Here is a 27,062-nt window from a genome sequence, read left to right on the forward strand (position 1 = left end):
ATTCAAAATCTTCATTTTTTTTACACTCGAATGTTCTTGTAGACCCAATTTTTGAATTTTTACAAGGGGTAAAAGGAGAGAAATGAGCCTCAAATTTGTAACCCAATTTCTTTCGAGAAAGGAAATACCTCTTCGTCTCCGACACTACACCGAGGTCAAGTAAACACAACATAGTAGCGCACTATTGGCTACAATGTAACAGCTGGCAAATGGAAACACTCTGGTGTTTGGACTGTGAGTAGGGGAATCAAGCGCAGCCTGTCACACTGATATCTAGTCAGTATAAAGACGTACGCTGATCATGATAGTCGGGGACCGCTGAGACCGCAAGTGGGGAAGTGTAGCATAGCCTGTCAAGAATGGTATATGGTAGGTGCTTACTATCTGCATAATGGTGTCACGATATGCTGATCGTGACAGCCAGGGATCACTTCGGCCAGGGGCGTACCTAGAGCATTTGGCACCCGGGGCAGACCTTTTGTTTGGCACTCCCCTCCCCCCCCCCTTTATTTACCCCCCCCCCCCTTAATTACACCCCCTCCCAGGAGCGGACTGACAACACTCAGGGCCCACGGACCAAAAAAAAAGCAAGTGCCCCTGCTAGTCTCTGCAGCTCGTCAATCTTCTGCCACGCTCCTATTCCACCTAAATCCCACACAATAAACTACAATTTATATTTATAAGAAACACTTTAACATAGGTAAATTTCCATGACCAATAATACTGGTATACAAGGAGTAAATATATACCACCACACAATAACGAGATAATACTGCCATTCTGTACTGAATAAAACCACTATATACAGACCAGTATACTATAAAGGATCTGTATACAATATAAGTGATTACATACAGGACCATATGGCGTTAGATAACAGCTGTACACAGGATGTATATACCATATAAGTGATTGCAGTTACATTTTGGGACTCACAATTACGTCTTTTCTGATCAGCGGCATCCTCTTTCCTTTTCTTCTCCGTCCGGATAAGACCGCCATGTAGATCTCTTAACATCTGCAGGAAAAACATGTCAGACTCTGCATACATTCAGTGCCCTCCCCTCCTCTACACAATCTTCCCATCTATAGGCCCACAAAGTGTAATAATGCCCTCCTTGGTGTCCTGCACATTAAAAGGGCAGGTAGGTAGGTAGCCAGGTAAATAGGTAACTAGGTAGGTAGATCAGGAAGCCAGATATGTAGGTAGGTGACAAGTTAGGTAGGTAGAGGGCTAGCTAGGTAGTTAGGCAGCCATGTATGAAGGCCAGGTATGTACATACTTAGGTAGCTGGGTATGTAGGTAAGTAGTTAGGCATCCAGGTATAACGTTAGATAGCCCCCCTTCCCTGTAGGTATAGGCAGCAGAGTTAAACCCCCTTCCCAATAGGTATAGGAACAGAGTTAACCCCCCTTTCTCCTTAGGTATAGGCAGCAGAGTCCCCCCACCCCCTTTCCCCGTAGGTATAGGCAGAGTAAAAAAAAAAAAAAAAAAACGTTTCCCATAGGTATAGGCAGAGTTAAACCCCTTTTTTCCCATAGGTATAGGCAGATCCCCCTCTTCCCAACTGGTATAGGCAGAGTTACAGAGTTACCCCCCTCTTCCCCATTGGTATAGGCAGAATTACCCCCCTCTCCCCATTGGTATAGGCAGTTGCCCCACCCCCCTTTCCTCCCCTTTCCCCATAGGTATAGGCAGAGTTACCCCCCCCCCCTCTTTCCCATAGGTATATGCAGTTACACCCCCCCTTTCCCATAGGTATATGCAGTTACACACACCCTTTTTCCCATAGGTATATGCAGTTACACACACCCTCTTTCCCATAGGTATATGCAGTTATACCCCCCTCATTCCCATAGGTATATGCAGTTACACCCCCCCTTTCCCATAGGTATATGCAGTTACATCCCCCCTCTTTCCCATAGGTACATAGGTATATGCAGTTACATCCCCCTCTTTCCCATAGGTATATGCAGTTACACCCCCCCTTTCCCATAGGTATATGCAGTTACACCCCCCCTTTCCCATAGGTATATGCAGTTACACCCCCCCTTTCCCATAGGTATATGCAGTTACACCCCCCCACTTTCCCATATGTATATGCAGTTACACCCCCCTCTTTCCCATATGTATATGCAGTTACACCCCCCACTTTCCCATAGGTATATGCAGTTACACCCCCCCTCTTTCCCATATGTATATGCAGTTACACCCCCCCTCTTTCCCATAGGTATATGCAGTAACCCCCCTCCCCCATAGGTATATGTAGAGTAACCCCCCCTCCCCCATAGGTATATGTAGAGTAACCCCCCCTCCCCCATAGGTATATGTAGAGTAACCCTCCCCCATAGGTATATGTAGAGTAACCCCCCCCCCTCCCCCATAGGTATATGTAGAGTAACCCTCCCCCATAGCTATATGTAGAGTAACCCCCCTTCCCATAGGTATATGTAGAGTAACCCTCCCCATAGGTATATGTAGAGTAACACCCCCCCCCTCCCCCATAGGTATATGTAGAGTAACCCCCCCCTCCCCCATAGGTATATGTAGAGTAACCCCCCTCCCCTATAGTTATATGTAGAGTAACCCCCCTCCTCCCCTATAGGTATATATGTAGAGTAACCCCCCCTCCCCTCCTCCTCCCTTATAGGTATATATGTAGAGTAACCCCCCCTCCCCTCCTCCTCCCCTATAGGTATATGTAGAGTAACCCCCCCTCCCCTTCCCCATAGGTATATGCAGAGTTGAGAAAAAAAAATTAAAAAAGGATGCTCACCTGATATCCCCCGCAGCGATCTCCTCAGCAGGGCCCGCATCTTCTCCCCTCCACAGTACAGGCGCTGATGAGTGACGTCACCGGCGCCTGTACTGCGTCCTGCGTGGGGGCGGAAGTCACGTCTCCTCTGTGTAGCTGCAGATGCGGCTCACACAGAGGGGACGCCTTCTCCTGTATGTACGTGTATCGCGCATACAGGAGAATGTACCGCTTACTGCTGGGTATTTGGGACGAGTGTCCCGGATCCTCAGTAGTGGTGGCGGCGGCGGCGGCTCAGTCCGCCCCTGGCACCCCCCTTGTGAGCGGCACCCGGGGCGGGTGCTATATATTCGCAATGACGAATATTAGTTTTTTCTTATTGTTTTTTCACATGCAAAATTTTATGCAAATTTTTCATGCAAATTTTCGCATGGGGAAAAAAAAGTGAACGGACATATCGAATATGCGAATTTTGCGAACATAGGACGAATAATCGTCAATATATTAGTGAAATATCGCAAATTCCAATATGGCCGCTGCTGCTCATCACTACTTAGAAACAGCTGCCTGACATTGTGCTATTCTGTAGTCTATGATCTACAAGTCACCCAGATCCTTCTCTGCCAGGGACCCTCCCAGTTTAACCCCCCACCCCTTCCCTGCCAAGACATACGATGCTGCAGATTTTTAGTACCCAGATGCAGAACTTTACATTTATCCACATTGAGCCTCATTTGCCAAGTGGATGCCCAGACACTTAGTCTATCCAAGTCATCTTGTAACCTATACACATCCTCTATAGACTGTAATGGATATTTCATATACGGGGCCTTCATGTTGCTCATATCAATCTTCCATCTGTACACAAATAATTGTATATAACATCAATACATTTTTATGTATTTTTATTGAAACATTTCACAACAGTATTCTGGGGTATGAAAGAAAATATCATGGGGTATGAAAAAAAATGATGACAAGTGGTCAACAGTGAGATATCAATGAGAAAAGATAAAAAACAAAAAAACAAAAAAAACACTTAAAAAGTGAAATGATTTTTCTTTGAAAACTAAAATCTCTGTTCTGTGGTCGTACTGAATGTCTGTACCAAGAAGATTTCTTAGAATTGGATTCCAGTGGTTTCTACTGTTTCCGGTCAGCAGCACATCAGCATCTTCCACTACTTTTGATCCTTAAAAGGGTATTCCGGGAATTTTTTATTTTCTTTGACTATGTACCAGGGGCTGTAAAGTAAGTGTAGTTTATAATATCGTGTCCGTACCTGTGTTGATGGTGGTCTTGCAATTCTTAAGTGATCTTTGCCCTAATGTAATTTTTTAGCAGCATACAAAATGAGTGTTGTCTCAGGTTTGTCCAGGTCGCAGTGCAGCCTGAGAAATTACATCACTAGTCAGGCGTTCAAAGGAAGCCTGTCTGTGCTTTAATGGGACTCCACAGGACTGCAGGAAATTGTAGATTCAAGCAGAGCATGAATGGAAGGGAGTCTATCTGTGCTGGAATGGGTGGGGGGGGGGTGGTGTTGACTAAAATGTAACCTCCTATTTACAAAGAAGGGATCCTGGGACTTGTAGTTGGAGGGAGGGAACTCCAACAGGAAATAGCCATTTCACAAAAAGTGGCAGCTTTATGATGGACTCAAAACACAGCCATTTAGCCCCAAGACAAGGACAGATCCTTCCTAAGTATGTCCATTACTGTCTGGCAGGTACGTACTAAAATCACCTTATGGTGGAGAACCCCTTAATTCTATTTGGCAATAGAAGAAGAAAGGGCCAGGCGAAAAGGGTAGATGTAAGATAAGGGCCAAACCAGGAGGGAAGAGGTAAGGGAGCACTGTGGACAAGACAAAAAAGAAATTCAAAAAGAACAGAATTTCCTCTGTAGCACACACAGCTGCTAGAAAGTACTGGAAGGATAAATATTATTTTAATAGAAGTCATTTACAAATCTGTTTAACTGGAACTAGTTCATTTAAAAGGAAAAGTTTGCCACTGGAGTACCCCTTTAAGCATGGAGGAATCAGCAGCAGCCTGTGTCTGTCCGTGCCCAGTGACCTGGGCCAGTGTAGCAATGTAGAAAATCCGTACTCTTGGAGAGATTTGGAAGAAAAAGGACACTTGTCTGGCACTTGCTGGATCTGGAAACGAAGTTGTAAGGATGCCCCTTGGGGCATCCTTACAACTTTGTTTCCAGATCCAGCAAGCGCCAGACAAGTGTCCTTTTTCTTGGGGCATCCTTACAACTTTGTTTCCCGATCCAGCAAGCGCCAGACAAGTGTCCTTTTTCTTGGGGCATCCTTACAACTTTGTTTCCCGATCCAGCAAGCGCCAGACAAGTGTCCTTTTTCTTGGGGCATCCTTACAACTTTCCCGATCCAGCAAGCGCCAGACAAGTGTCCTTTTTCTTTCAAATCTCTCCAAGAGTACGAATTTTCTACAGGAAGGTTTTTTGTAAAATAGAGAATTTACCATAAGACACATTTTTCACCAGGTCATTGGGTTCATTAGATATTTCTTCGGGTTCTTCGAGAGAGTGGAGGAGGTTTCGGGCTTTGGTGCCAGAAAAAGGGCAAAGAGTAAAAACATGAATAATCCGTATAAAAACCGCAGCAAGGAAGACTACAGCACATACATAGAGAGGGGCGAGAAGGAAATCGAAACGTCTCACTTCCCATGTACAGGACTTGTAGTTCTCCTTTGTTCTGGACTTTGGAGAAGGATCATTGTTCTGGAATTATCGGTGGAAGCTATTTAGAAAGCAAATGTAAAATTGACAAGAATATGAAAAGCAATGGAAGCAAGATGTATATATTACTATTATATAGGTCATTGTTATATTACGTCAGTGCATTTCTCATTTCTTTTGGCCACATTCAGAATTCCTAATAAGTTAGAAGAACAATTTCAGCAGCAGAAGACACACGATGGCCGGAGTCAGGACGACTGTACGGACGCTTATTCCACCGCTGGTGCAGATGTACTTCGCTTCAACAGATAATCCTCCGATACTATAGGACTGGCTGCCAACGTCACAGACGGATTTAGTTGCGCACCCACGAATGGCTGTTGAAACGGGGACTGATCCTGTAATCATATATATAAGAGCTTTCATGTAACACATTATTAGGCCTCGTATATAAAGATTGTCCAATATACACACTGGCCAACCACATGGCAGCTTTCATTTCCTAGATTTTCTTGGAAATAAAAACTATGATGTTATTGGCCGGTTTTCATACATCAGGTTTATTTAGTGTATTCCTTTCCTTAAAGGGGTACTCCACCTCTTGGCATCTTATCCCCTGTCACAAAGATATACAATAAGATGTGTCATCGTGGGAACCCTCGCGATCTCCTGCAGGCCACCCCGGCATTCTGAACTTTTAGTTCTGAACACTGGGTTCGGGATTGTGATGGCCGTGGCCATTCCGACCCCTCCCATACATGTAAATAGAGGGGATGTGGCATCACACGGAGGTGTGGCATGACATCACGACCACGGCCCCAAACAGAGCATTCGAAAGGAAGAGTTCTGAATGCTGGGGTGGTGTGCAGGAGATTGAGGAGGTTCCTAGTGGGGGGGACCCCCATAATCATACATCGTATCTCCTATCCTTTGGATAGGGGATAAAATGTCTAGGGCCGGGATACCCCTTTAATCTGGAGATTAAAGACCCAACAACCTACCAGATGCTTCAGCACCAAAACAAAGGTTGTGTTTCTCCATTTGGCCCTACATCTGTCATCCCTCAGTTTCAATAAGTAGCACGTAAGAGACTTTTATGTCAGTACTTCCATATTATTGCCATATCTTCACAAATGGACATTGTCAATGGTTTCTCCTTAGAAGTGAAGTAAAAAAGAAACAACTTTTTATACCTGACATTTTTGATGTCTGGAGGAGACACATATTCTCATTCCCTGTGCATTGTATGGTATCTGAAGTGTAACACCAGGTAGAGTCGCCAGAGATACAGGAACGGCAGACCACTCCATTGGGGTCAGAGCTTATTATTGGGACTACAACCAAAGAGAAAAAATATCTAAAATTAGATTTTTTTAAATAATATGTATAATATAATGTTTTTCATGTATGAACCTTTAAAAGAAATCTGTCATGTTGGGACAGGAAGATAGTGCGGGTGACACTGATGATAACAATACTTACCTGTCCCTGATCTGTTCTCCCATTACCTTCCTGGTACGGCCGGCAGGCTTGAGACGGAGTTTCCTTCCTGAGCAATGACGTCAGAAAGCTCCACCAGTGCCCCAAGCCTGCTGTCTGAACGAGCAAGAGAAGGGAGAACGGGATCACGGATTGGGGACAGGTAAGTATTGTTATCATCAGTGTCACCCGCACTACGTGGCTGTCCCAACAGGTTAGTGCGGTGACACTGATGACGATTTCCTTTAGGAATTGTTATTGTCATAAATTATGAAATGGTTTATAAACGTATTGTATGTAACTGGACCGACCTTTGATAGTCGTATGAACAAACTAAACATGTCATTGTTGCTTTTAAAGTTATTAATGAAAACGTATCTCACATACCTTCATAATCACTTTTAAAGGAGTACTCCAGGATTGTAAAACTTATCCCCTATCCTAAGGAGGACCCCTGAGAGCCCCCACGATCTCCCATACACTGCCCCGGCCGTCCGTGGGAAGGGAGCGTGTAGAACACTGCACGAAGCGGCCGCTGACACGCACCCTCAATACAACTCTATGGTAGAGCCAGAGCATCGCCTTCAGCAATCTCCGGCTCTGCCATAGTGCTGTATTGAGGGGACATGTTGGCTGCTGCTCCGTGCGTTGGTTGACACGCGCTATCTGGCCTGAGAGCCGGAGTCCCATATGGGAGATCACAGGGGGTCCCAGTGGTGGGACCCCTGTAATCTGAAACTCATCCCATATCCTTACAATAGGGGATGAATTTTCCAAATCTGGAATACTCCTTTAAGTTCCTTCTTGTCACCATTTCACATTTTATGACATTACAAATTTGTGGTTTATATAGTTTAACAAATACACCTGATGAGGCGTTATTACTATGTAACAACCTATGTTGAAGATGTGATAATAAACTAATTCTTAGTTATTTTTCGTTAACACGTGTTCTCTAATTATTATATAACATGTTTAAATATGACGACTGATATTCTACATGTAAACATTGTTTAAAATTCAATAAAAATCTATTTAAACAGGAATTCAAGTCATTGTTACCCCTTTTCTTTACTCAAGGGGTCATCTTTAGCTAGAACCTAACATCACAATAAGTTGACCAGGGAACTGGCTGTCAGTGGTGGTCACCTTCTCCATGGACTGGAATCAGGGAGCTTCTACACTAGAGTTGAGCAAACATTTGAGAAGTTTAGTTCGTCGGACTCACCAAACTCACGGAAATCGACTCGAACCGGCAATGAAATAAATCCCTAAACACATTTATGACACTTCCTAACACCTCTTCATCCCTGTCTAACACTGTTGGCTAAGTTTCCACTTTCTGGCGTTTTTTTTTGGAAAGCTGCCACTGCAGTTTTTGAGCCAAAGTCAGAAGTGGATCCATAAGGAAGGACAGTGTAAGTTTTTCCTTTATATGTCCTATTCTTTTTTAATCCACTTCTGGCTTTGGCTCAAAAACTGCAGTGGCAGCTTTCCAAAAACAGACAGAAAAAAAAACAAGTGGAAACTTAGCCTAAGGAATGTATTCAAGTAGTTTTAAAGTGTTTTTAAGGCTCGGTTATGGGGACATGTGGCAACCAATGGTAACTATTACAGCTCGCCCCTTTTTTAAGCGTATTCACTTCAAAATAAAGCGGCTGAAAGTATCCCTAGTTGTCTGTAGATGCTTGCCGGTGTAAATATGCACACAGAGGCATGGGAAGATGCAGTGGCTTTTTCCAAGCATGCCAAAAATCATCCCTTTTCTTGGAGTAGCAAGAGGTTCTTAGTCTAGCAAGTGAAGAAGACGGCATGGATTCTTTCAAGCGTGTCCCTTTTTTTTTGGGAGTAGTAACAGAATATATGAAAAGCCGAAAAACATATCCATTTTCGGGGGATGAGGGGTTGTGTATGTGAAGGCCTGGCTGGAAGAAAGAGAAAGCAGCTGGTTCCGTGAGTCCCTGGCAAGGTTCCTGCAGAACTCCGGCAGAAAAATTCGATTTTGGCTAGGAGGCGCACCTTGGTGCACCAAGGTTCTGCGGGAACCTTGCCAGGGGCTCACGGAACCAGCTGCTTTCTCCTGTATCCACACCGCTTGCATAGCGGGTCCGACGGCAGGCTGCCTCCAGATACTGAACATCGCTTCCAGCTACTTACTACACGCGATCGCCAGTGTTGTGCCTGCCTGCAGAACACCCATAAGTGAGCAATATTCTGTTTTTGGACAGCTGTCCGCCCCTATTAATAAGGATTAACTGCACTATATTGCGCCATCTGTGCATTTCTTTCCTCTGCTGCTGGCTGGAAGAAGGGTGATGGTGGATTGGTGTTTCTAGTAGTATCCCTCATACAGCAGGTGGTGGCTGACTGATGTGAATAGCATACAGCATGAGATGGCGGACAAATGTCACTAGCATACAGCAGGGTTGGTGGTTGTACAACGTAATCATTGGCATCTAGCACAGGAGGTTTAAATTCCTTGCTGATCCATGTCTGATTAGTAAAGTCAGTTTTTCCACGCTGTTGGCTGCCTATCTCGTTCGCTTCGGGGTTACCACCCCGGCTGCTGCACTGAACACCCTCTCTGAAGCCACACTAGAGGGTGGAAAACACAGAACACTCATGGCAAATTGGGCAAGTTCTGGACAATGGTCTAATCTGGTGAGCCAGAAGTCTATTGGGTCTGGGCTCATGGTGTCAGTCAGAAAGTGCAATGCTGAGGTAGGCCTCAACCTGGTTGTTCATGTGGGGGTTTACATCCCTTTCACGACTCATGTCAAGGGAGCATACAGGATGCAGAAATTTCGCCATAATGTGCTCAAACATCAAGATACCACCACTGCTGCTGCTGATGCTCCTGCCTCTTGTTGGGGTAGTGCTGGCAGAGGTAGTGGAGAGATGACCCTGCGGAGAGCCATGGCAAGCTGACTGTGTACCCCTAGCCATCTTTGACAGCTTTTCTGAGGACCCAGCTTGTTCCACCTTCATCCCATTCTGTCAAGGTTGGTCATGCTCCTCCTCATCCTCATCAGTGTCACTTAGTGTAAGGTCCTCTTACACTAGTAGATTGTTGGAGAGATAGATGGATGGGGGGGGGGGGTGTAGACAATTATTGGTGTGGGAGCCGCAAGTGACTTTAATGGTAAATGTAATATTTGTTCTATATGAACCTCTTACCGCAATATTGTGAGATCCTGAGTAAGAGTGGCCACATTACAGAAAGCACCATGAATTATATGAAATATTAAAGGGGTATTCCGGGCAAAAAGATTTTAAGGATCCAGTTTCGGAAACCTCCGGGTTTCTGGGACTGGGGACGTGACATCACGCTACGCCCCCTCCATTCATGTCTATGGGAGGGGGCGTGACAGATATGAATGGAGGGGGGGGCGTATCGTGATGTCACGTCCCCAGTCCCAGAAACCCGGAGGTTTCCGAAACTAGAGATTCAGCACCCGCATAGAATGCGGGTGCTTCAGGGAGATCACTGGGGGTCTCAGAAACGGGCCCCCCTCGATCACACATCTTATCCCCAATCCTTAGGATAGGGGATAAAATCTTTTTTGCCCGGAATACCCCTTTAATTATTCTGTGTTGGCAAACTGGGATCCCTTGGACAATGTTCCAAACTACTAGTTTATGTAAATAAATACATTAATGACTTACATGAAGGAATAATCGGAGTACATTTGTCAGTGTTGCAACATGAAGAGGCCATCTTCATTTGTCCATGCAGAAATCCTATGCTGCCCTTGAGGTTACATTCAGATGAAGGTACACATGACCTTTCGATACCTGTAGTAGTCATTCCACCTTAAAAAAAAAAAGAAGAAGAAAGATTTCCTTCTTACTGAAATTTTAAAAATAAATAATATTCTTGAAGAGGTTGGACCTATTCCTTAGAAGGTTTCCTTTAAAATAAGCCGATCATGAAGCGCCCTCTTTCCCCTTTGTGGCTTGTGTTACTCTGAGCCATTCACCACAGGGGAGAGTAGACATTAGTCCTACATGGTCCCTGCACAGTGGGTCAAACTTTCTCAGTTCTCCATGGTCGGTCATGCTGATCCATTACCACATATATACAACTATGTGTAGTTAAAAGATAAAATAAGTGAACAATTTGTGATTGCATGGGTTTTCTGCACTGAATACTAATAAAAGGTGATCTATTTCGCAGTTATAGACAAACATAATGCAACTAAACCTAATATCAAAGAACCCAGCAGTTGCATTGTTATGTCTTATATTGAGTAAACACCCACAGTGCAGGGAGAAAAAGCGAATGAGTTGAATTTAATAACACGTAATCACATCCACCAAATATTGAAAAATGCGGGCCCTCTGACAGTCTTACAACTATACTGCTTCCATATACAGGAGAATTATTGACAATGGACGCCTGTTATGTAATAGATGTATCAATTCATACAACAGGTTCTGTTCTGTTATTTTATCGCTAGACAAGCTCTCATTATTAACGACCTTATTAGCATCCTCGCCAACTTCCTTCTTATCCTCCTGGCACTGCCAGATGTGCAGCCTCGCCCCAGCCAAAAATGTAGTTAAGGGAAAAGAAAGAAATTAACATTGCTGTTTCTCGGCAAACATGTGCATTTATTTATTTAAATATACAAAATACAGATAAATACTAAAGTGTTAGAATTCATATTTGATATAGAGGGTGGGGACCCCATGGAGTGAGGACGTGCCTCTGTGCTCTCCTCCTTTACCCCCCCCCCCCCCATACCTGATGGACGGACCTGGCTGAATAGAGAGATCTGTCACAGAATGCTACGGTCATTCAGTGGGGAGGGGGTGGGGGTGGGATTATTGGACACACAGGGATAGGGTTTGTTTGCTTTTTTGTTTTTTAAATTCTTATCAAGTGATGTCTATAAATCTTAAAGGGGAACGCCTCGTCTCAGCGTTTGGAACAATCTGTTCTGAACGCTGGAGCAAGCGTTGGGCATAGCCCCGCCCCATGTCGGCAGACAGAGGGGGCCAGAGACATTACCTGCAGCAATACCAACAAACTTAGGGGACATCCCTCAAAGGGGTACCCTAAAATGGAAACCCCACCATAAAATGCTTATATATAACCTTTATTAAACACTTAAAATGGTGAAAAATAGATATAGTGATTCACCTATTTACCACTAGGTGTCAGTATCACACAAAGAAAGGTTGAAGACCCAGCTAGTCAAGCACTTGTTTTCAGTCAATGTTCATAATACTGCCAAAGTAACAGTGTGCCACTATATCTTCAGTAGCCACCAATCCTCTGATGAAGCTGGGTCTCCAGCGAAACGTCAGGACTTAGGCTCATGTGATATTTTAATCAGCAGCGTTTTCGGTCAGCATTAAGATCTATCACTCATTAGCCACTCGAGTGGCCCAAAAGATATAGTGGCCCACTGTTACTTTGGCAGTATTATGAAAATCAACTGAAAACAAGTGCTTGACTAGCTGGGTTTTTAACCTTTCTTTGTGTGATACTGACACCTAGTGGTGAATAGGTGAATTACTATATCTGTTTTTCACCATTATAGTTTAAGTGTTTAATAAAGGTTATATATATATTTTAATTTTTTTCAGGGGGGGGGGGGGGGGTTCTAGTTTAGGGTACCCCTTTTGGGGATGCCCCCTAAGTTTGTTGGTATTGTCATTACCGTGTTTCCCTCTGGGGTTTGTTGTAAGGATTACCTGCAGCATGCACGCCTTGTAATATCAGCGCAGGGGCTGACAGTCTGGAAGGAGCAGAGCAGAGGAGGAGAGGAGAGCAGAAGAGGAGAGCAGAGGAGGAGAGGAGAGCAGAGAGGACACCCTTCCTTCACACTATTGGTGGAGCAGGCACATGCTTTGCGTTTCCTGCTCTCCACCAAAGAAGTTGCCACTGGGAACAGGAAGGCTTCCCATGCCCACAGCTGGGTCCCGCCAAAGAAAGTTGGGGGGGTTGGGGGTAATGCAATTTGGGGATTAGTGGGAGGTAAATAGGCACCATCTCATGCAACATGCGGAGGTCTACATCAGAGGTGTAGTCTGGATAAGGAGATTTCGGTAGAGGAAATAAAAGATGCATTAAATACTTGTTTAGGTACATCATCGCCGGGATCCGATGGGATGACATTTGACATATATAGGGAATTTGGGGAGATTTTACTGCCTATTTTGGGTTTTACGATAAAAGGGGTACTTCGATGGAAAACTTTTTTTTTAAATCAACTGGTGCCAGAAAGTTTAAGGGGTACTCCACCCCTAGACATCTTATCCCCTATCCAAAGGATAGGGGATGAGATGTCTGATCACGGGGGTCCCGCCGCAATATAGCATGCAGCACCCACCGTATCTGCTTCCGGAACCGCTGGAGGTTCTGGCTCCCGACCATGGGGATGGAAGATCGTGACGTCAAGACTCCACCCCTTGTGATGTCAGGCCCTGCCCCCTCAATGCAAGTCTATGGAAGGGGGGTGTGACAGCCCCAGATCGAGGGAGATTATCAGTGGTCTTGTATGTCTTCCATTTTTCTAATAATTGCTCCCACAGTTGATTTCTTCACACCAAGCTGCTTGCCTATTGCAGATTCAGTCTTCCCAGCCTGGTGCAGGTCTACAATTTTGTTTCTGGTGTCCTTCGACAGCTCTTTGGTCTTGGCCATAGTGGAGTTTGGAGTGTGACTGTTTGAGGTTGTGAACAGGTGTCTTTTATACTGATAACAAGTTCAAACAGGAGCCATTAATACAGGTAACGAGTGGAGGACAGAGGAGACTCTTAAAGAAGAAGTTACAGGTCTGTGAGAGGCAGAAATCTTACTTGTTTGTAGGTGACCAAATACTTATTTTCCACCATAATTTGCAAATTCTTTAAAAATCAGACAATATATTTCCTGTATTATTTCCCCCTATTCTGTCTCTCATAGTTGAAGTTATAACCTATGATGATAATTACAGCCTCTCATCTTTTTAAGTGGGAGAACTTGCACAATTGGTGGCTGTTTAATACTTTTTTTCCCTACTGTATGTAAAAAGCACCAAAGCCACCACAGTACCTGGATGTGTTTCCTGTAAACCATCCTGCATGGTATGCATGGCTCCTGTTGTCTTCTCTGGCTGCTTGATGTTCTTTCCCATCCCTCCCCTTGTCTACATCTCCCAACAATCATTGCAGGCCTGCCAGCCAGCTCACATTCTGAGAGCAGCCCCTACCCTCCTGCTCTGAGCAGCAGCAAAGAGGTTCAGTGTCTTATTGACTAAGGCTGCACACACCTCCCAGCACAAAAGAGAGCATGACTCATCAGTGCAGGGCAGAAACCACATGGTCTGTGTCTCTCAGGTCAAGAGGGTGGGGGCTGCTTTCAGGGAGAGATTTGGACAGAGACAAAATGGATGGCTGGATGATGTCATTCCCTCACTTAATACATGTAAGTGACAACCAAAGAGAACTGCTCTATATAGCTAATGAGTGATATTTAGACAATTAAATAGGTTAACAAGAGGGAAATGATGGGCTATGGGTTTAGTTCCCCGGGGTATCTCTTTAAATTGACATTTTTTTTAGCTACTGTTTTTGTATGGAATTATTGTACAAGAAAGAAATTAATTTTGCCAATTTCATATGTTCACTGAGTGCTGTTCTTGCATCGCTGTCTGGATCTTACTCATTTGAGTCTATAGGCTGCCATGCATTATTACCCTAGGAAAGCACAAAAGCCCCAAGCACCCAGCAGGCACGGTGGAGATTGTTAAAAAGTCGTAATATTTTGCACAAACCGATTGGATTGCGAAAAAAATGACTTCCTGCGCAAGGTATAACGTATATCAAATGTTCTCCATCCTGTAAACATCCCCTGTGCAGGGGAAAGTAAATGAGCCACTGAACGTAATAACCTGTAGATACCCCTTTAATACCGGAACTTTGATACTTTTATTAGTATACTGCAGTGGTTCCCTACCGTTTTTGTCGGGTACCCCTTTGCAGCCCATTTTCAAAAATGATGCCCCTATATAGTTGTAGACCCCTTACCACCTCCATATAGTTAAAGGCACCACACACTGCACACTGCCCCCATATAGTTGTAGGTTCCCACACTGCACCATTGTAGCTGTATGTCCGCTCTGTAGGCCCCAACACTTTCCCCATATCATTGTAGGTCCCCCACACTGCCCCACATATCTGTAGCCCCCACACTGCCCCATACAGTTGTATGCACCCTCTGTTCCACCATATAGTTGTAAGCCCCAACAGTTCCCCCATATAGTTGTAGGAACCCACATTGCCCTTATATAGTTGTTGACCCCCCATACTGCCTCCATATAGTTGCAGGCCCCCATATTGCCCCACTTTAGTGCTCCACTTCTCCTCCGGTCTGGGTACCTACTGCTATGTCCCATAGCAGAAGATCCCAGGTCCGGAGGAGCAGTGGAGCACGGAAGCTGATGCAGTGCCCGTACTTTTTCTCAGCCGTCCTCCTGCTCTTATTCCCAGGACAGCAAAATGAGCTAATACCAGCAGCCATTGCTAATTTCTCTTACAGTGGCCCCTTTGCCTAGATCCGGCCGCTGCCATTTTAGAAGCCAGTGACTAGTGGCTGCAGCGCCAATACAGGTTTCTTTTTTTTCATATACCCCCAGGAGAATAGCTGTGTACCCCTGGGGTACTTGTACCCCAGGTTGGAAACTGTAGGTATACTGCTTCCATATACAGGAGAACTGATGACACTGGATGCTTGTTATTGTGAGTCTATTCATACAAGTGTTGTTCCTTTATTTATTATTGTAAGGCATGCACGGAATACATACAGCAGTGATTCCCAACTGGGGTGCCCTTGGGGTGCCATGATGCTCCAGTGGGAAAGATGACACTGCTAAAAAAAATTTTTTTAATTGCCCGTACTGGCTGAAGTGCCTGTGAGCCACTCAAGGTGGTGCAGGGAGAAGAGAAGTCTGTGTGCGTGGTGCCCATGCTCTGGTATGAGGACGCTGTCCCGTCTCCTATGTATCCTCCTCCAAAAGATGTATAGCAGCTCTGGCCTCCAGATTCTTCCTTGCCCACCTGCGCTGCCAAGCATGGAGTCAGAACCACAGCTCAGCTTCAGGTACTGCACCCTCTTCCTTCTTTCACCCCTTAACACACCTCTGTAATTCCTGTAACCCCCCGTCAAACCTGCACACCCCCTGTCACCCCTGTACACCTCTCTTTCACCCCTGTATACCCCCATCTGTCACTACTGTACAACTCTCTGTCAGCCCTGTTCACCCATACACCCCTCTGTCAACCATGTACACCTCTCTACACCTATACACACCTGTACTCCTCTACACCTGTAAAAGGGATGAGATCAGGGCCAAGCTACCTACATACAGGGGGTCCTACATATATGGGACAAGCTACTTACAGATTAAAAGCCACCTACATGGAGGCTCCTAACTACAGGGGTCAAGTTACCTATAGGGGTCCCATCTACAAGGGGGAGCTACCAACAAGAGGGTTCTACCTACAGTGGGAAACCTTTTACAGGAGGTCTTACATACAGAAGGCAGGTCCTACATGCAGGATTCAAGCTAACCAGAGGTGAAGTCCTACATTTAGGGGCAAGCTTCTTACAGGGGGGTCCTATCTACACAGTGCTTAAGTGGAAGACTGCAAGAATTTGTGGGGGTAGAAGTCTGTGAATCATTGTGTGTGAGGGAAGCTGATGGCATTGTGTGTAGGGGAGGCTGAGAGTATTGTGTGGGGGAGAGGCTGACAACCTTGTGTAGGGGAAGGTTGATGGCATTGTGTGTGGGGGAGGCTGGAGGCATTATGTGTGGGTAGGCTGGAGGCATTTGGGTGAGCCTGATGGCATTGTGTGTGGAGGTTGCTGACGGCATTGTGTGTGGAGAAGGCTGATGGCATTGTGTGTGTGGGTAAGGCTGAAGGCATTTGAGTGAGGCTGGAGGCATTGTGTGTGGGTAAAACTAGAGGCATTTGGGTGAGGCTGGAGGCATTCTGTGTCAGTGAGACTGGAGGCTTTGTGTGTGAAGCTGGAGGCATTTAGGTGTGTGTGCACTGAAGAGTTGTGGTTGGAAGAAGTTTGGGTGAGGGTAAAGGCATTGTGTGTGGGTGAGACTGGAGGAATGTGGGTAAGGCTGGAGGCATTGCTTGTGAGTGAGACTGGAGGAATTTTGGTGAGGCTGGAGGCATTGTTTATGAGTGAGACTGGAGGAATTGTATGTGAGGCTGGAGGCATTTAGGTGTTTGTATGCAGGTTTTGCACTGAAGAGTTGTGGTTGGAAGATATTTGAGTGAGGCCGGAGGCTTGGAGGCATTTGGTTGACGCTAAAGGCATTGTGTGTTGGTGAGACTGAAGGCATTAGGGTGAGGCTGTAGGCATTGTGTGTGAGTGAGACTGGAGGCATTTAGGTGTGTGTGTGTGTGTGCAGGTTCTACACTGAAGAGTTGTGGTTGGAAGAAATTTGGCTTAGGCTGGAGGCTTTGTATGTGCGTGAGACTGGAGAAATTTGGGTGATGATGGATGCATTGTGTGTGGGTGAGACTGGAGGCATTTGGTTCAGGGTGGAGGTATTGTTTAGGTGTGTGTGTGTCTGTGTGCGGCATTTAGGTGTGTGTGTGCGGCATTTAGGAGTGTGTGTGCGGCATTTAGGTGTGTGTGCGGCATTTAGGAGTGTGTGTGCGGCATTTAGGTGTGTGTGAGGCATTTAGGTGTGTGTGTGTGCGGCATTTAGGTGTGTGCAGGAGTGTGTGTGTGCAGGAGTGTGTGTGTGCAGGAGTGTGTGTGTGGCATTTAGGAGTGTGTGTGCGGCATTTAGGTGTGTGTGTGTGGCATTTAGGTGTGTGTGCGGCATTTAGGTGTGTGTGTGCAGGAGTGTGTGTGTGTGTGCGGCATTAAGGAGTGTGTGTGCGGCATTTAGGTGTGTGTGTGCGGCATTTAGGTGTGTGTGCGGCATATAGGTGTGTGTGTGCGGCATTTAGGTGTGTGTGCGGCATTTAGGAGTGTGTGTGCGGCATTTAGGTGTGTGTGTGCAGGAGTGTGTGTGTGTGCAGGAGTGTGTGTGTGCGGCATTTAGGTGTGTGTGCAGGAGTGTCTGTGTGCGGCATTTAGGAGTGTGTGCGGCATTTAGGTGTGTGTGTGCGGCATTTAGGTGTGTGTGCGGCATTTAGGTGTGTGTGTGCGGCATTTAGGAGTGTGTGTGCTGCATTTAGGTGTGTGTGCGGCATTTAGGTGTGTGTGCAGGAGTGTATGTGTGTGCAGGAGTGTGTGTGCGGCATTTAGGTGTGTGCAGGAGTGTGTGTGTGCGGCATTTAGGTGTGTGTGCAGGAGTGTGTGTGTGTGCGGCATTTAGGTGTGTGTGTGCGGCATTTAGGTGTGTGTGTGCGGCATTTAGGTGTGTGTGTGCGGCATTTAGGTTTGTGCAGGAGTGTGTGTGTGCGGCATTTAGGTGTGTGTGTGCAGGAGTGTGTGTGTGCGGCATTTAGGTGTGTGCAGGAGTGTGTGTGCGGCATTTAGGTGTGTGCAGGAGTGTGTGTGTGTGCGGCATTTAGGTGTGTGCAGGAGTGTGTGTGTGCGTCATTTAGGTGTGTGCAGGAGTGTGTGTGCGGCATTTAGGTATGTGCAGGAGTGTGTGTGTGCGGCATTTAGGTATGTGCAGGAGTGTGTGTGTGCGGCATTTAGGTATGTGCAGGAGTGTGTGTGTGCGGCATTTAGGTGTGTGCAGGAGTGTGTGTGTGCAGCATTTAGGTGTGTGTACAGGAGTTTGTGTGTGCGGCATTTAGGTGTGTGTGTGTGTGTGTGCGGCATTTAGGTGTGTGCAGGAGTGTGTGCGGCATTTAGGTGTGTGCAGGAGTGTGTGTGTGCGGCATTTAGGTGTGTGTGTGTGTGTGCGGCATTTAGGTGTGTGTGTGTGTGTTTGTTTGTGTGCAGGTTCTGTGGTGAAGAGCTGTGGTTGGAAGAAACCGCCATGCTGGCCCGGGGGCAAGAGTCCCTGCATATAGCGGCCCTGTAATCTATGTAGCCCACAAATATGTAGGTATTGTGCATTGATTGTTTTAGCCATTTTTACTGTCGTGCAACAAAACTTATTTGAGAGGGGTAGCACTAGCCAAAAAAGGATGGAAACATCTGACATCCAACATTTTTAGACTATTTATGGTAAAAAGGAGATAGCAAAATGGCTTTAAGTCTCCAAACAACATCCCCCCACCACTCCGTCTCCCCCTCCACCACTCCCTCTCCCCCTCCACCACTCCCTCTCCCCTCCACCACTCCCTCTCCCCTCCACCACTCCCTCTCCCCCCCACCACTCCCTCTCCCCCCCAACACTCCCTCTCCCCCCCACCACTCCCTCTCCCCTCCACCACTCCCTCTCCCCCTCCACCACTCCCTCTCCCCCCCACCACTCCCTCTCCCCTCCACCACTCCCTCTCCCCCCCACCACTCCCTCACCCCCCCACCACTCCCTCTCCCCTCCACCACTCCCTCTCCCCTCCACCACTCCCTCTCCCCTCCACCACTCCCTCTCCCCCTCCACCACTCCCTCTCCCCTCCACCACTCCCTCTCCCCTCCACCACTCCCTCTCCCCTCCACCACTCCCTCTCCCCCCACCACTCCCTCTCCCCTCCACCACTCCCTCTCCCCTCCACCACTCCCTCTCCCCTCCACCACTCCCTCTCCCCTCCACCACTCCCTCTCCCCCCACCACTCCCTCTCCCCTCCACCACTCCCTCTCCCCTCCACCACTCCCTCTCCCCTCCACCACTCCCTCTCCCCTCCACCACTTCCTCTCCCCTCCACCACTCCCTCTCCCCTCCACCACTCCCTCTCCCCTCCACCACTCCCTCTCCCCTCCACCACTCCCTCTCCCCCCACCACTCCCTCTCTCCCCCCACCACTCCCTCTCCCCCCCCACCACTTCCTCTCCCCTCCACCCCTCCCTCTCCCCCCCACCACTCCCTCTCCCCTCCACCACTCCCTCTCCCCCCCCACCACTCCCTCTCTCCTCCACCACTCCCTCTCCCCTCCACCACTTCCTCTCCCTTCCACCCCTCCCTCTCCCCTCCATCACTCCCTCTCCCCCCCACCACTTCCTCTCCCCCCCACCACTTCCTCTCCCCTCCACCACTCCCTCTCCCCCCCACCACTTCCTCTCCCCTCCACCACTCCCTCTCCCCCCACCACTTCCTCTCCCCTCCACCACTCCCTCTCTCCCCCCACCACTCCCTCTCTCCCCCCACCACTTCCTCTCCCCTCCACCACTCCCTCTCTCCCCCCACCACTTCCTCTCCCCTCCACCACTCCCTCTCCCCCTCACCACTTCCTCTCCCCTCCACCACTCCCTCTCCCCCCCACCACTTCCTCTCCCCCCCACCACTCCCTCTCTCCCCCCACCCCTCCCTCTCCCCCTCCACCACTCCCTCTCTCCCCCCACCACTCCCTCTCCCCCCCACCACTTCCTCTCCCCTCCACCACTCCCTCTCCCCCCCACCACTTCCTCTCCCCTCCACCACTCCCTCTCTCCCCCCACCACTCCCTCTCTCCCCCCACCACTCCCTCTCCCCTCCACCACTCCCTCTCTCCCCCCACCACTCCCTCTCTCCCCCCACCACTTCCTCTCCCCTCCACCACTCCCTCTCTCCCCCCACCACTCCCTCTCTCCCCCCCACCACTCCCTCTCTCCCCCCCACCACTCCCTCTCTCCCCCCCCACCACTCCCTCTCTCCCCCCCACCACTCCCTCTCTCCCCCCACCACTCCCTCTCTCCCCCCACCACTTCCTCTCCCCTCCACCACTCCCTCTCTCCCCCCCACCACTCCCTCTCTCCCCCCACCACTCCCTCTCTCCCCCCACCACTTCCTCTCCCCTCCACCACTCCCTCTCTCCCCCCCACCACTCCCTCTCTCCCCCCCACCACTCCCTCTCTCCCCCCACCACTCCCTCTCTCCCCCCACCACTTCCTCTCCCCTCCACCACTCCCTCTCCCCTCCACCACTTCCTCTCCCCTCCACCACTCCCTCTCCCCTCCACCACTCCCTCTCCCCTCCACCACTCCCTCTCCCCCCCACCACTCTCTCTCCCCCCACCACTCCCTCTCTCCCCCCACCACTCCCTCTCTCCCTCCACCACTCCCTCCCCCCCCCTTCAGTGACGCATTGTTATGAATATGCAGCCTTGCCCCAGTAATTTGCCAGCCAGAAATGGAAGTAACGGTAATAGAATAACAATAACATTTATGCTTCTCTATCAAAGGGCTTTTCTTCTTTTTCCATTCCCCCCTTTGAATTTCTAGTAAGGCAAATATAAATATACAAAATACTACGATGTAATACTAAGGTCCTGGAATTGTTACATTGTATCAGGGAAGATCAGTATTTCCCAACCAGGACTGGGTACCTGATACATTTGTAAAGAAAGCATTGCTGTGACATCTCTTAGGTCTCTATTGTTTTTGGACACAAACAGGAATGTAGGAATGTGTCATTTACTGACAGCAAGCAGAGATACGAAGTGGTGAAAAATTGAACAACAAAATCTAATAGAAAGTTACAAAACTTGTAACGATGAAATTTGATGTACAGAACAATGCAAAACTATACAAATGATTCTACTCAATCACACGACTCACCGATAGTGGTTTCTGAGTATTTGGATCCGCACCGATATCCTGAAGGACAAGTCACACTGCTGCCCAAACATGAGGAGGATATAGGAGACACACACTGCGTACACGAAAGAGCGTAACCTAGAGAGACATCACGCAGAGAATTATTCTTCTACCAGGTATAGTAGAGATATCACTTTTATCAATTATTATTCATTAATATTATTGCTGTACTATTTTTACTAAAAGCTTTTATTATTATTATTATTATTATTATTGTTATTATTATGATTGTTATTATTATTATTGTTGTTATTATTATTGTTATTATTATTATTGTTGTTATTATTATTATTATTGTTATTATTATGATTGCTATTATTATTATGATTGTTATTATTATTATTATTGTTATTGTTATTATTATTGTTATTGTTCTTATTATTGTTATTATTATTGTTGTTATTATTATTATTATTGTTATTATTATTATTACTATTACTGTACCATTTTTAGTAGAATCATAATATTAATTATAATTATAATTATTATTATTAGTAGTCGCAGTAGCAGTAGTAGTACTAGTAGTAGAATTCACAGTATTATGAATGCATTCCTAAAAAATAAAGAATAAGACAAATAATTCATGATTTTTCAGAAAACTTACTTGTTGCTGCAAGAGCGGAGAGGAGACTCAGGATCCCGGTCAGGGAGATCATTGTTCTTCTCTTCTAGATCTATCCTACTGTGAGACGGAAATCTTGAGATTCGTAATTTATTGGATTTTATCGGGGCGGGACACGGGAAGGTCTACAGAATTTACCAGAAATTAAAAACAGGGCCGTTAAGAAATGCAAGCGAAAGTTAACCCCCCTGTCTAAGCATCTCTTGCACGTTTTGCATTATGGATTTTGTACACGCACACATACATACATATATACACATACACATACATACATATATACACACACATACATACATACATATATACACATACACATACATACATACATATATACACATACATACATACATACATATATACACGCACACATACATACATATATACACATATACATACATACATATATACACATACATACATACATATATACACATACACATACATACATATATACACATATACATACATACATATATACACATACATACATACATATATACACATACACATACATACATACATACATATATACACATACACATACATACATACATATATACACGCATACATACATACACATACACAATTGCAGAAGCAAAAAAAAAAAATAAATAATATATATATATATATATATATATATATATATATATATATTTTATAGAAAACAAACAACCAGGAGGCTTTGGCAAACATTTGGCACTTGAGATGGACTATTTCTTAACTTCTCTTTTTTTTTAAGATTTCTACAAGAAACCAACCTGGTTTAAATGCCAAAAAGTTAAACAGATTTGTAAATTACTTCTATTAAAAAAAATCTACTACAGAGGAAATTATTTTCTTTTTGGAACACAGAGCTTTCTGCTGACATCTCTGTCCATTTTAGGAACTGTCCAGAGCAGCATATTTTTTCTATGGGGATTTTCTCCTACTCTGGACAGTTCGGACAGAGATGTCAGCAGAGAGCACTGTGCTCATTATGTCAGCAGAGAGCTCTGTGTTCCAAAAAGAAAAGAATTTCCTCTGTAGTATTCAGCAGCTAAGAAGTACTGGAAGGATTAAGATTTTTTTAATAGAAGTAATTTACAAATCTGTTTAACATTCTGGCACCAGTTGATTTAAAAAAAAATAAGTTTTCCACGGGAGTACCCCTTTAACCCCTTAAGGACTCAGCCCATTTTGGCCTTAAGGACTCAGACAATTACATTTTTACGTTTTCGTTTTTTCCTCCTCGCCTTCTAAAAATCATAACTCTTTTATATTTTCATCCACAGACTAGTATGAGGGCTTGTTTTTTGCGCGACCAGTTGTCCTTTGTAATGACATCACTCATTATATCATAAAATGTATGGCGCAACCAAAAAACACTATTTTTGTTGGGAAATTAAAAAGAAAAATGCAATTTTGCTAATTTTGGAAGGTTTCGTTTTCACGCCGTAGAATTTATGGTAAAAATGACATGTGTTCTTTATTCTGAGGGTCAATACGATTAAAATGATACCCATTATTATATACTTTTCTATTATTGTTGTGCTTAAAAAAAATCACAAACTTTTTAACCAAATTAGTACTTTTATAATCCCTTTATTTTGATGACCTATAACTTTTTTATTTTTTCGTATAAGCGGCGGTATGAGGGCTAATTTTTGGCGCCATGATCTGTACTTTTTTTTTGATACCACATTTGAATATAAAAAATTTTTTATAATTTTTTTTAATAAAATGTATTAAAAAAGTAGCAATTTTTGAATTTTTTTTTTTCGTTCACGCCGTTCACCGTACGGGATCATTAACATTTTAGTTTAATAGTTCGGACATTTACGCATGCGGCGATACCAAATATGTCTATAAAATTACTTTTTTACGCTTTTTGGGGGTAGAATAGGAAAAAACAGACGTTTTACTTTTTTATTGGGGGAGGGGATTTTTCACTTTTTTTTTACTTTTACATTTTTTTTACATTTTTTTTACACTTGAATAGTCCCCATAGGCCCACCCCTTTCAATACAAGTCTATGGGAGGGACCCTGCCATAGACTTGCATTAAGGGGACGGGGCCGATCCCGGGGCTCCCCAGCAGCGGGACCGCAGCGATCTGACATCTTATCCCTTATCCTTTGGATAGGGGATAAGATGTCTAGGGGCGGAGTACCCCTTTAAAGGGGTACTCCGCTGCTCAGAGTCGGTGGCGGGGGCTCGTGACGTCACGGCCCCGCCCCCTTGATACATCACGGCCCGCCCCTCAATACAAGTCTATGGGAGGAGTTGTCACGCCCGCCACGCCCCCTCCTATAGACTTGCATTGAGGGGGCAGGGTGTGACATCACGAGGGGGCGAGGCTGTGACATCACAAGCCTCCGGTGGCGGCTCTAAGCATTCCGAACATTTTGTTCCGAATGCTGAGAAGTGGAGGACCCTTTTAATATCACCATGGATTTTCTTGCTGTGTCCAAACTGCTGTGGACCCCCATAGTCTTGATAATGGAGACCTAAGAGTCCCATTTAAATGGAGTAGGGGGGGGGGGGGGGGTCACAATGCCCAATGCTTTAATTATTCTCTATGTGAGATAGCAGAGCACGGCATACTGTGAATAGGGGTTAACTTTGCATAATGGAAAAACCCAATTAATACTATAGGCCAGTGTTTTCCAACCAGTGTGCCTCCAGCTGTTGCAAAATTACAACTCCCACCATGACTGGACACCTTCCAATTCCCCCTTCCTAACACTTATAATGCACATAAAGAACATCATGTTCCAGTAATACATTATTCAATCAGTTCTGTAATTCAATCTCTTTGGATAAATACAATCCATTAAGTGTATCCACGAAGCTTCTCTGTTCAGAAGGAAGTAACTATCTATGATCCTTCTGGGCTTATTAACTCTTTATATGCCCATACATTTGAATGTGGTGAGATCTCCGACACGTTTCGGTTTATAATGTCTGGATACATTAGGGGTAGGGTCACACGTAGCGCATCCGCAGTATATTTCACGCTGCGGAGGAGCTGATGAGTGTCACTGGAGTGAGCGCTCTGCTGCCCCCGTGTGTCCTGGCAGCAATCCGTCACTACAAGCAGTCATATAGGGATCTGCGGGTCTGAAGTAAACTGTGTTTTTATAATTTTTTTTTATAATTTTTTTTGTAGGAAATCAATTTATTTGAGATTTTATACGTTATAATAATTATATATATATATATATATATTATACGTTATAATAATTATATATATATAAAGGTTTCACCCCAGGCCACGGCCCAGGGGTTTGGATATTTGTTGAAGTAAACTGTGTGCGCATGCGTAGTTCACTCTCAGACATCGCTCACCTCTGTAAGCTGCGCATGCGCACGCAGTTTACTACAGACCCACAGATCCGTGTTTGTCTGCTCATAGCAGCAGATTGCTGCCAGGACACACGGGCGCAGCAGGGAGCTCACTCTATTGATGGTCATCGGCGCATCTGCAGCGTGAAATATGCTGCAGATGTGCTACGTGTGACCCTACCTCTATGTCTCCAGCTGTTGAAAAACTACAACTTCCAGTCAGAGGCGTAACTCGTAACTTCTGGGCCCCAATGCAAAATCTGTATCAGTGCCCCATATCCACCATGTGCCATTTATAATACTGGTATTTTCTAATGGGGCTGAGGTGTCTTTGGGGCATTCTTGGGTAGCGCAGTGCCCCAGTGCAACTGCTACCTTTAGCCCCCATAGTAACGGCCCTGCTCAAAGCATGTCCTGAAAGCTAAAGGGGAAATTTGTTCATTCTGGGCTTAGGAGTCCAGTGGGCGGTCCTATTCAGTGACTGACAGTTATCTTTATTTGTAAATCTGTAGAGGTATGGCCCCCCACAGTTATGACCTCTGCAGTTACCCAAGCAGCAGGGAAATATAGAACCCTGTTCTGAAGATCGCAGAGGGTCCCTGGGGTTGGTTCCCCCACAATTTGACATTTGTCTCCTAGCCACAGGACCATACATTGTTAAAGGGGTACTCCAAGCTAACTGGCATCAGAAAGTTAAACAGATTTGTAAATTACTTCTATTTAAAAATCTTAACCCTTCCAGTATTTATCAACTGCTATATGTTCCACAGGAAGCTCTTATCTTTATGTCTGACCACAGTGCTCTCTGCTGACACCTCTGTCCATGTCAGGAACTGTCCAGAGCAGGATAAAATCCCCATAGCAAACATCCTGCTCCTGAAAGTTCCTAAAATAGACAGAGGTGTCAGCAGAGAGCACTGGGGTCAGACAGAAAGGAAATTCTAAAAGAAAAGAACTTCCTATGGAGCATACAGCAGCTGATAAGTACTGGAAAGATTAAGATTTTTAAATAGAAGTAATTTTCAAATCTGTATAACTATAGCTCCGAATAGTGCAAGGAGCTAAAACATATCAAAATATTTTGTTTACAGGAAACTTAAAAATGTAACCACAGCCCTGCTAATGTGTATTGCGAGAATTCGTACCCCCCCCCCCCCCCCCAGGCGGGGGAAGTGGTTTTAAATGATACTTGCTATTGCACTCCTTATGGTAAATAAAAAAATATTTCTAATATACCTTGTTTTAAAAAAATGAAGATTTCTATGTTTTATTTGTGCTTAAAAAAGCTCAAGAGCACGTTTCCCCCCCATCTCATACACAGACTTAGGACCGAAGTCCAAACACAGGAAGTGCAGCCTGGAGTGCTGAGGGGGGGGGGGGGGTGTCCAGCCTCATCCAATCATAGCTCCTCTCACACTTAACTGCCATATGCTGTTGGTTGGACACCCCCCCCCCCCTCAGCACTCCAGGCTGCACTTTCTGTGTTTGGACTTCGGTCCTGTCTGTGTAGGAGAAGGGGAA

The 27,062-nt window shown here is 45.7% G+C and overlaps 1 protein-coding gene across 1 annotated transcript in view; it reads right to left on the minus strand.

The window, feature by feature from the left end:
- Positions 1-3,654: 3,654 nt before the first annotated feature.
- The window catches only part of LOC130294278 (uncharacterized), a 53,349-nt gene continuing 29,941 nt past the window's right edge, over positions 3,655-27,062 (minus strand). The window contains exons 6-10 of the mRNA XM_056543891.1: positions 22,201-22,256; positions 21,558-21,674; positions 10,608-10,754; positions 6,656-6,796; positions 3,655-5,860 (exon numbers count right to left, since the gene is read on the minus strand). Of these exons, the coding sequence (XP_056399866.1) occupies positions 5,667-5,860; positions 6,656-6,796; positions 10,608-10,754; positions 21,558-21,674; positions 22,201-22,256 (655 nt within the window). The 3' untranslated portion in view covers positions 3,655-5,666. The remainder of the gene's footprint in view (positions 5,861-6,655; positions 6,797-10,607; positions 10,755-21,557; positions 21,675-22,200; positions 22,257-27,062) is intronic.

This window comes from Hyla sarda, chromosome 10, assembly GCF_029499605.1.
Source record: "Hyla sarda isolate aHylSar1 chromosome 10, aHylSar1.hap1, whole genome shotgun sequence".
NCBI lineage: Eukaryota > Metazoa > Chordata > Amphibia > Anura > Hylidae > Hyla > Hyla sarda.